Source organism: Nuphar pumila, chromosome 1 (genome assembly GCF_984573655.1).
Source record: "Nuphar pumila chromosome 1, dmNupPumi1.hap1.1, whole genome shotgun sequence".
Classification (NCBI taxonomy): Eukaryota; Viridiplantae; Streptophyta; class Magnoliopsida; order Nymphaeales; family Nymphaeaceae; genus Nuphar; species Nuphar pumila.
In genome coordinates this window covers 177,666,700-177,678,238 of record NC_143249.1, presented here as the reverse complement: position 1 = coordinate 177,678,238, position 11,539 = coordinate 177,666,700, and the positions used below count along the sequence as shown (strand labels likewise).

At 39.1% G+C, this 11,539-nt stretch overlaps 1 protein-coding gene across 1 annotated transcript; it reads right to left on the bottom strand.

Annotated features, from left to right (window-relative positions):
• Positions 1-4,526: 4,526 nt before the first annotated feature.
• On the bottom strand, positions 4,527-10,881 carry LOC149851414 (squamosa promoter-binding-like protein 16). Its single transcript, XM_090000594.1, has 3 exons — positions 9,393-10,881; positions 6,028-6,155; positions 4,527-5,391 (listed from the first exon to the last, which is right to left on the bottom strand). The coding sequence occupies exons 1-3, from the start codon at positions 9,917-9,919 to the stop codon at positions 4,715-4,717; spliced, it is 1,332 nt and encodes a 443-aa protein (XP_089856720.1). The 5' UTR covers positions 9,920-10,881; the 3' UTR covers positions 4,527-4,714.
• Positions 10,882-11,539: the final 658 nt, after the last annotated feature.

Here is an 11,539-nt window from a genome sequence, read left to right as displayed (position 1 = left end):
CTAAAGGTCTCGTCATAGTCTTGTCCTACTTCTTGTGTGAAACTCTTTGCCACGAGTCTTGCCTTGTATCGTTCAATGGTCTCATCTGGTTTATATTTTATTTTGTAGACCCATTTGCATCCTATCACATTTCTGTCAGGCGGTCTGGGAACAATTTCTCAGGTTTCACATTCATGCAAAGCTTGCATCTCATCATTCATGGCTTCTACCCATTTCTTAGAAGTGGTTGCCTGGTAGTACATAATAGGTTCATCTTCCTTGTTGAGAGCAGTCAAAAAAAGTTGAAAATCCATGAAGAAATTGTTGTAGTTGACCCATCTATCAATAGGATGTCGCATGCGACTGGATCTCCTAACGACAAGGGTGTGTGAGGAGGTAGGTGCAGCCTCTTGAGCCCGATTTAGGAGTCCGGAAACAGCCATTCTCTGTCTAGTGCAGGAAATGCCCTTATACCTTCCCGATTCCAATGGTGGTGGTGCTTCACAGTTTTGTGATTCCGATGTACCAACGATCTTGGGACTCTCTTCTTCGTGTTGCACACAGTCTGAATGACATTCTTCATTCGAACTATCAAAAAGCTCTGAATTCAGCCAAAGCTAATAAACTTCAACTGAGGTAGAGGACGTGTCACCTGTGCCAATTTTATGATCGAAGTGCAGCTCATCAAAAACAATATTTCTCGAGATTTCGATGTGTCTTCTAATGGGATCATAACATATGTATCCTTTGTAGTCATCCGCATATCCCATAAATCTATACCTCTAATCCCTATCCTGAAACTTGTTTCTCAAGGACTGATCAATATGCACATAACAAACACATCCAAAAACACGTAAGTCATGATAATCAGGATGAATTCCAAAAAGGCAATTATAAGGAGACTTGTTTTCTAAGACAACCATGGGTAGTCTATTTATCACATGTACAGCAGAATGAAAGGCTTTTGTCCACATATTAATGGAAAGATGACTATCATAAAGCATACTCATCGCACTTTCAACAATATGCCTATGTTTGCACTCAACAATCTCATTCTGTTGTGGCGTGTGTGGGCAGGAGACTCTTCTTCCTATCCCATTATTTTGAAGAAAGGAAATGAAGTCACTGGATGTGAACTCCCCTCCTCCGTCACATTGAAAATTGAATGGACTCAGAGAATTGATTTTCTACTAAGGAAGGGAAGTTCTGAAACAAGAGGAAAGATTCAGACTTATTTTTCATAAAGTATATCCAGGTATATCAAGAGTAACTGTCAACAAAAATTACATAGTAATTGTTTCCAGATCCAGAGATGACTGGAGCAGACTCCCATACATCATAACATATTATCTAAAAAGGCTTTGAAGCTCTCTTATTAATAGAACGAAAAGGTAATACATGACTCTTGCATAAAAGACAACTGGAACACGTTTGACTTCTCTCTTCTACACTGAGACTTTCTTTTAGAATGAGATTATTAGAAAGTTTCTCAATAAAATGACTCTCACTGTGCCATAAAGAAGGCTTATTACATTCAAAGATACTAAGAACATTTTCAGAAAGACATAACACTAATGCAGACTTCAAATCTAGGTGAGCAGGACAGGCCGAATGACATGGATCTTCTTGAAAGACATACATATTGCCTTGTCTCTTTCCTTCAGTGAATGTTTTCATTGTGCGAAGGTCCTTGACCTGCACAGAGAAGGAAGTAAATTCAACCGAAGCATGATTATCATAAACAAGTTTAGAAACAGAGAGTATTTTTCTTGATATTGGGAGCACGAAGGACATTAAAGAGTTCAAAGAGTAGAATGTGACACGGGGATGATAGACTTTCCAATGTGACTAACAGGGTGGTAAGATCCATCTCCGGTGACAATCTTGCTTTTTCCAAAATAGGGAATAGGTTTGAAAAGTTTACCTGCATCACCGGTCACGTGAGTTGCTGCCCCAGAGTCAACGAACCAGCAGATATTAACAATTATTTAATCTCCCCACTGTCTTTGGTGTTGTTGAACTTTCTTTTGGATGTTGCCTGATGAGACTTTCCTTTATTTTCAAGATTATGCCAACAATTCGCTTTGATATGCCCACTTTTGTTGCAAAAGAAGCATGTGGGAATGGGTCTTGATCCCTGACTAACGATGGGAGTGAGAAGTAATCCACGTCCCCCGTGTCCATTTTGCTTTTGTCCTCCTCGTCCTCGACCATAAGTCATTCTTGTGGCAAAGACCTCTTGGGTATTCGTATGAGTGTGATTATCCTCAGAAAAGCCTTTCAGAGTAATTTCATACTGAATTAATTTAGCCCGAAGCTCATCAAAGGGGGGAAGAGCAGGCAAACACAATAATGAGGTAACAATCATGTTATATTATGATCCCAATCCACTCAAGGATTGGTGCACCATATCACTGCCGCTCATTGCACATCCTATAACCGCAAGCTGATCTGTGATAGTCTTCATCTTATTTAAATACTCCATGATAGTCATGGAGTCTTTTCTCAGTAGCTGAAATTCTCTCTCGAGAAAAACCATTCTTGCTTGAGAAACTTATGAATATGTCTGAACCAGTCTCCTTCAAAGTTGCATGGTTGTGCAATTATCAAGAATGACAATAAGTACATCTTGAGAGAGTGTAGAAGTAATGTACGCGACCAACTGATCTTTCTTTTCTCAGTGGAGATATTCTGCATTTTTGACATACACAATTGAGATTGCCCGTTTATCATCCTTCTCTTCTCGCGCAACAAATTCCACTGGAGCTGAAGCGGTTCTATCCAGATGACCTAAGAGACCTTGACTCCTTATAAAAGGAATGATTTGTCTTTTCTAAATCAAGAAGTTTGAGGTGGTCAACTTTTCATAAACAAGCTGATTGAGAAAACTCAAAGAGAGACCAGATTGGGAACAATGGGAGGAGTCCATAGCTTAAAGTTAACAAAGTGTTCATGAAATGCACAGTCCACTGCTTGAGAAACTTGTTGGTCGTTTCTTTTTTTTTGATGTGATAAATGCAGGAAAGGGAGCAGAACAGCTCACACTGAACAGACTTTAATAAATCACAGATGGGAATTATGCTGGTTCAAGAACAAAGGGTTTCGTGAATATGGAATTTGACAACAGGTGTATTTCATCCACAACGATTTGCAGACATAACGATTTACAGGCACAACGATTTATAGGCACAGCGATTTATGGACCCAGCGATTTGTAGGCATAATAATTTGTAGGCACAACGATTTGTAGGCACAATGATTTGCGTGATTCAGCAATCAAGAAATATGGTATTCCAGATTTGATACTGATGGATGATCATATCTGATTGTTTCGAACAAGGTTTGGCAGAAATAGGAATTGCGAGACTAAGAATATTCACGATCAGATCTGAGTATTTCAGATCTGACAGAATGAGGAAGTGTGAGACAAAGAATATGCACAATCAAGAAAATTTGGGATTTGATGCAAGGATTGAATATTTCAGATCTGACGCATGTATACAATCAAATCTGAATATTCAATACGAACCGTGAGACAAGAATAGAAAGAAGAACTGAAGTCTTTCAGGTCTAACGCAAATTCACGTCAAATCTAAATATTCAGGCACGCAGAATAGTAAAGGAGTAAATGAAAGAAAGAAGAAGAATATGAAAGAAAAGTGTGGAAGAAGAAAACCTCTTGATTGGATGAGGGTCGATCTCTCAGGTCAGACCTTCTGGAAGCAGCTTCAGAGCCCTAGATAGATCTCTGCTTTGATACCATGTTAGATTTCACTAGGATCTGTCACACGTGAAAGAGAGATGAAAGAGAAAGGAGTTGCGGCTGTCACGATTTTCAATAATAAAATCATGACCTAAAACATGTATATATATCCTTCGTTTACAGTAGTCAGATCTGATATATTATCCAGACCTGGAATACAAAATAACAAATACAAGTAAAGAATACATAGACAAATAGACTTTTTCATTCAACATGATGCCAATTTTCCATGCATTCAAAAAGTTGAAGCCCACCCACTTCTATGCAAAATCATAGCTTATATATCTCCTTAGACATACCCCATAAAGCATCACTATTTGAAAACATTAAGACCCAAGTATAAGGTCGACACATATAATCTCTTAGAGCCTTTAATATTGCAATGATCATATTGACTATCATTGATGCCTACAACCATCCAGTGTCCAGCATTTTTCATCTTTGTCAGGGATCGGAGATTTGGAGGTAATGGCTACCCTAAACAATAACCTTTACTAATATGATCTTCCTAGTTTTGTATCATGGATGAACCTGCATGAACTCAAAACTAAGCTGGACCAGCATTTCACACAGGAGGAACATGTCGTGATCTCTAAGACCGATGGTCAGAGGTTCATCAGAAAAACAGTGAACCGGAGCTCAACCATTTAACATCAAATGCTGCCTACCACAACACAGTAAACGAAGAAAGCTAACTCAAGATATCATCAGCAGACATGAAAGCATGCAAAGAATATGCTGCAATAGAACAGGGTCAACAATGCAAGATAAAAGGAAAGTAAAATGGTGGCAACGAGAGAGTATCATCATCCATAGACATAACAATCTTTCCTGAAAACAACAAAAAAGGAGAATGCATTAGGAAAATAAAGAATTTGATGACACCAAATTCAGAAGTGTTATACAACCCAGGAATAATAAGAAATGCCCAAAGGGAAGGTAAACGGCTGCCTGTTATACTTGCACTTGAGCCTAATGCCAAGAGAAGTGGAGGGGCTGCACAACAGCATTTCCAGAAGTTGAAACATCACTAGCATGTTGCAGCATTCCCTGGGCATGGAACTCAGTATGACCTGCATTGGAAACTAGCACGGAGCCTACCTGATCATCTACCATTCCAGCACATGAAAAACCGCTGGGAGACAACCCATTCGAGGAGGAGGAGCTGATTGTTAAAACCTTGTCAGAGGGAAACCGATCAACACCATTGAATTCCAGACCCTGGACAAGAGGAAGAGCCATGGGAATCTGGTTAATGTTGTTCAGACTTGATCCAGATGATTGTGTCGATGATGACAGAAGAGAGAGAGCACGATCAGAGTTTATAACTCTGATTAAACTATCAGAAAAAATTCTGCTGCTGCTTCCTGACTGGGCTGTTGCAGTAACAAGTGGTTGGCAAACAGACGTTTCAATTGGTTTGCTCCCGAGTTTTATGTCGCCACTTTGCAAGAAAGGGAACTGTTTATTTCCTTTGTAGTAGCTAGATGATGGGACAAGGAATGACTGTTGCCTGTTCATGGACAGCATCCGTGGCTGGTGGTTGTAGATATTTTCTTCCTCACTTTTTACAAACCCAGCAGTCCAGCTATGCTCCCGGATGGCATTTGGAAAGTTATGCTGATTCATAAACGATTGGAAACCTGTACCTGTCAGAAGAAAAAAGGTACCTACAAATCAGAGAAAATTCAACCTTAGTAGCAATGTTCAAAGATCTAGCAGACCATGAACAAGATTGCCGGACCTAATTTCCCCTGATACCACGTCAAGATTCACCAGGCTGATGCTTGTCATGCATTTATAATACTACACTGGAACTTGTCCATGTTCAAGTTGGTAGTGTGTAACCTTTAGGATAGGCATGCTTGTGGATAGCTACAGATGGGGCTGAAACCCAAGATCTCTTGATTAAAACTAGGTGACCCAACCAAGTAGTTTATAATTTAAAAGTTGCAAATGAACTTGACCCAAGTCATCCAAACAAGCCTAGAGACAAATTTTCACACTGATTGGTTTTTTATAGCCTCTGAAAACTTAATGGACCAAACCAAGGTCTGAAATACCCTAAGCCTATCTCAAAATCCTTTAAGAACCTCAATCCAACAAGGATGGTCAAAAGTAGAAAACATCAGAGCAATTAGTTGGTTGAATTGAAACAATTATCAGACTTAACAAACAGACCTGATTCACTGATCCATTTAACGATCACCGTAGCTTAACTTCTGAGCATCCTTAAACTAAATGACCAAAATCCAGATTCAACAAATTTTTCAATAGATACAAACCTTGGATACTTGAAACTGAGCTTCCTGATGATATATCGGGCTGAGACTTCCTCCGGCGCTTATTATGTCCATCCAGACGCTTCCTACAACTTCGTTTTACCTCATCAAACTCTGACAATGCATGAAATCTGAAAAATAGCATACATTCACAAAGAGATTACACTGGATTGGAAAACCATAATTAGCATTTCATCATGGACTTGCCTTTAGTGTCGAAATAGAAATTTAAATCTGAAATACTAAGAGAAAAGCTAAAGATTTGATTGATCCGTGCTAAAATTTAGGCATTCAAAACTGAAACACACAGAGAAAATCCAAACACTGGATTGCTCAAATTTAGGCATTTTAGGTTTCCATTCGAAAAAGGAGGTCAGCATATCTTTACCAAATCAAACTGTCATGAGTGCAAGATTAAAAAGTGGAGGCGCTTCCCTTAATAATGGGAGCTATTTTACCAAGAAAAAGAAACACAAGATTTCATTCTACAAGATTTTGACAATCAAAAGGTTACTCAACAAGGGTTAAGTGATAAGAAGTGCATTAACTCCTAGCTCAAAAAGAGCTTTAGATAGAGCGCTAGGCATTGGAAAGAAAGATAAATTGCACACCCTATAAATCGTTGACCATGAGCAGAATGGACTTCATGAGTCAAAACAGGACACTTAGGATAAAGAAAAGATAAAAAATAATGATGTTGTGGGGATATTGAAGCTTATCTAACAGTATGAAAAATGACATGCATATTTTTTTCTTTGATAATGGAAAATCTGGTCATGGAAGTAGAAAAAACTTTGCCTCTCCTGAAAAATGGTTAGCTTGTGGTAGTTGGTACATTTAACTTTCTTCATCACTGCTCTACTGACCAAACTGAAAAAATGCTTGTCTACAAACACATAACAGTAATGAAAAAATAAATGCAGCTATGTTCCCATTATATAGGAAGTAGTAGTGTGCTAATAGTAAGTAAATACATATAGCCACCATAGAGTGGTCTATGATATGAACATTCAACTCTGACAGTTCATCAAGTACAAGAGAAATCAAAATAGTCTAACATTATGTAGCATTCTTTGTTAGTTATATTACATTGCAATGATTGCATAAAGCTCAACCATACAGTGCCACTGATCATATGCCTGGAGACCATGGACTAAACCAAAACATACGGGGGGAAACAGCAACTGAGATGTCCTTGATATATTATGGCCAAGAATCATGCACATGATAGAGAACACATTTTACCTCAAAGATTTCAGTCACCAAGCAGATAAAGACGGTACCTTATCCACTAAAGGCAGTACTCTTTAAGCATGAAAAGGCATTTAAAAAGGAAGCTGTTCGATGTGTCTATTTGCAGCCCATAAGAACATGAACCAGAAGAAAGGTGAAAGACAGCTTAAACCCGTGGATTTGAACAGGTCCTAGACACTGGGTATGGCAAATGAGTTAAATCACAAGCAGTGTCATTCAGATTCCGTGCATCAGGATATCAATTACAAATACTCTAGACCAAGAAAAAATGAGATAAATTTGAGTTTAAGAAAGAACACAAAACAAAAGGCTTGAGTTCTATTTCAAACTCATGCACGCCTTGATATACTAAGAAAGTACCAGTAAACATGATTTTTGAAGAATATAATACGTCCATAACATCAACTTGGGTACAGTTATAGTTAACTTGGTTCTTGTACTGTTGTACAGCCATGTGCTTATAACATGACAGTTTCACCCCAAATGACTAAATGATGAATTAAACAAGATGATCTCCAAATAAACTGAAAAGATATTTCAAACATAAATAATATTAAAAATAGCACAATCAAATTTCAATTGCCAACAGAAAGCATGAACAAGCAACTTTTGTAAGGCTCTGTTTGGAAACTGCATCTTGGGGATGAAAAAGTGGATTCCATAATAGTCATGGATTTAGCAAATCCTTTGGGTCGTTTTGAGGCACTCTTTAAAATCCATTAAGGATTTCCCACTTCCATGGTCATCATGTTTGGGATGCAGTTATTACTCTCATAAATGAACTGGGAAGGCCACCAGAAGGTCACCGGTGTGACCATCGGAAGTGTCACTGGTGTAGTATTTAGTAATTACCACCTCACCCTGGTGGTAGCTGAAATGAGGAATTGGAACTGGCAAATGTCTTGCCAGTTCCTACTTTCCCGTTTTTCCAGGCTTCTGAACAGTTTTGGAGGTGGGGATTCCACACTTACCACTCCAGTGACCTCCCATGGTCACTTCCCAAACAGAGCCTAAAAGACTATGTCAAATCCCCTTATTGGGCTCCTGATAAATTAGAAATTGCATTTTTTGGGAAAATCTTCACAAAAAGCCTGATTATGTAAAATTTAAAAGTAAAATCATAATATTTTCAAGATACCACTGGCATTTGTCACTATGGTTAAAATCCATGCCAAACATGAGTTACTCAATAATAAAAGCTCATTGTTTAGTAGTAAAAATGTGGTGAATATTCTGAATCCCCTAATAAAAAAATACTCACGTTCCAAGTAAACCTTGTCCTTGGCTTTGTTCAGAGAGAGAGAGAGAGTCTTGTGGGACAACGTTGTACCTTCTTCACTGTTTTTTTTTTCTATTTTCTTTTTCTGTCTAGATCAATTATGAGAACTTTCCAATACAACACCAGTCCGTCAGTTTAAACAATTCAAATGTGTATCAATTACCAAGCGAGCACCACATTAACCAACTTCATCATAAGAGACTGGAGTGCGATTTGACAATGAACCCATAAAGGTATCTGTCAAAAGAAGAAAGACATTATCCGCAATAGACATAATGGTGGTGGTGGTGGTGGTGGTGGTGCTGTTGCAGCTGATGATGATGATGATAACTATGAGGGAAAAAGAGACTTGAAACACTCATCAGTGTTTCCACTGAATACAAATGAGATAAAACAATAAAAATACAGCAGTGTTAACAATATTAATGAAGTACTAAAGAATCTAGGAAAAGTGGAATTCAGCAAGGCCTAGAGAACCAATCAGCACAATTATAGAAATACCTAGAGGGAACAGACTACAACCCTTAACCATGGTCATATCCATAATCCCCATTTTCGAAACCCCAACAAATCCGAAATTATGACATAGATGGCAGAAAACATGTAAAATAAGCAAGCCAAGCATCATGACCCACAGATATTAAATCAAAAGACATGCAACACACACTAAATCTTAACTAGAATTCTTCAAACCAAGAAAGTATGAACTATGAAAAAATAGATTCCAAGTCAAATACTAAAAAGAAAAAGCCAGGAGAGCATGTTTCATGTAGAACCAACAACATGAGAGATGTAAGGCAAAGAGAAGATGAAGAAGGGAAGAAAGCGACCGAACTTGCTACACTGCTGGCAGAATCTCTTCTCAACACCCTCCACAGTGACCTTAACAGCCTTGGAATGAGCCTCACAGACTTTATGCCTCTTATGGTAATCCTTGCACCCACTGAGATCTGCACTGCAATCATCAACTATACAAGCGGCCACCTGGTTGTTGCTGTTGGATGACCTGCCCCTCCTTGAGCCACCAGGAGAGACAGCCATTGAAGCTGCTGCGGCCGCTGCCACTGCAGGCGCCTTGAGATCACTGAACCCATCACCAAAATCACCCAACCTCCCAAGCTTCAAATCAACCATACAGCTTCCCTTGCGCTGTTGCTTCCCTTCCATGGAAGAGACCTGACGCCTCACACCCTCACCAACCATATGACCCTCACCCCTGCCTGAGAGGAAGACCAGGTTCTCCACATCCCAGGAAGGGGGTTTCATCTCCCAGTTCATGACAACCCCTTCCTTATCCATCCCTCTTGACCCTGAGCCACTCCTCCCAACAAGCACAGAGTCAAATGGAGAAGAACCGGACATCCATGAAAATCACAAATGATCAAAAAAAGAAACCAACTTGTTCACAACACCCACAATCTTGCTTCACAGAAAAAGGAAAACCCACCTCCAAAATCAAGACTAAAAACAATGGGGGATCCTTTTCCCTTCACAACCCAATTCCCAGAAATGGACACGCCTCAAGTATGAAGGCATCCCACAACAAAATTAAAAAACCTACTCTATTTCTTTCTTTTTCATTTTCTTTTTTACTCAAACTCATACGGTAAGTAACCATTCCTGAAGAAAGCCCGTATATAAAAAGAGAGATAGTAATAACAATAGAAAAACAGAGGGAGGTCTTAGACTCTTAGCATACAATAACTGTAGCAAACAGCAGCAGCAGACTGAAGTGGGGTTTACAACCATCCATTCTTCTGACAACGAATAGTTGAAACAAACCAAGAAATCTCGAATGGGCTTACGTTTTTCCAGTTTCCGCTCATTAAGGAAATAATTCTCTATACAGAGAGGGAGAAAGCAAGGGAAAGGAAGTTTGGGCCTGGGGAGGAGAGGAGGGCTGTGAAGTGAGAGAAAGGAGAGAGGATGGGGAGGACCAAAAGAGTTGCTTTCTTTGATTGTTTCCACTCTTTTAAAGAAAGAAAGCAGTGAAAAAAATAGTGGCTGGGGAAAATTATTAGGAGGATGAACAGTGAAGCTGGTGGATGATGTTGAAAAGTAGGGAAACCAAATCTGGTAAAATATGCATCCCCAACATACTGGCTCGACAAAGAGTGGGGAGTTTCATGGGGGAGGTGGGTCGCCTCTCGGGTTGGGTTCAGAGAGGAGCAGTAAATTTTCAAAAGCATTTTGAGATCCCTCTCTCTCTCTCTCTTAGGGTTTTTATTATTATTTAATTGGTATAAATTGTTTTTCTCCCTCTAAAGCATGGATTCACATACGTGGGGGAAAACAAAGTACAGATGATGTGTTTCACGTTTAATGGTTATTCGTTGTTTGCTTCCTCTGGAAGCGGCCCATCACTGTGCAGAAAAGCAAGGCACCAACAGAAGGGCAAAATTCCACCAATGTTATCTTCCATTTTCCATTTATATCTATTCTTTTTTTTTTATTTAAAAAAAATATTAACCAAACCAACCCCAACAAATGTGGCTTGTTTTTACCTTTGACCCTCTTGAGTACAAATATGGGCTTCCCTGTCACATGGCTCACAAATTAACCAACATCCATCCCCAATAATTGTTTCATGAATGACAAAAGTGTCCCCCCTCCGGCTGCCATTGTTGACCTGGGGATATTTTTGGTGGAGGGTAACTGCCCAATGAAGCACCTGTGAATTTGAGATCCAATGAAGTATTTTTTGTCTCATCTCTTCCTTTTAATCGAGTCAAATATACATTAATTTAGACTGATATGAATTTTTTATTCACATTTTGAAGAGAGTTGAGATTCAGAGTTTGTTTACTTCTGTTTTTGGCCTCCCTCATGCCAAATTCAAAACATTTATATGAGATCCCAGGCATGCAAGCACACCCTAATGGTCTAAATGGTCTTATTCCACCCTCATTCATGGTGGTTGTGTATATGGCCTATATATGAGGAGACGAAGCAGAAGGCTCGGGTCTATAATAATTCATTTGG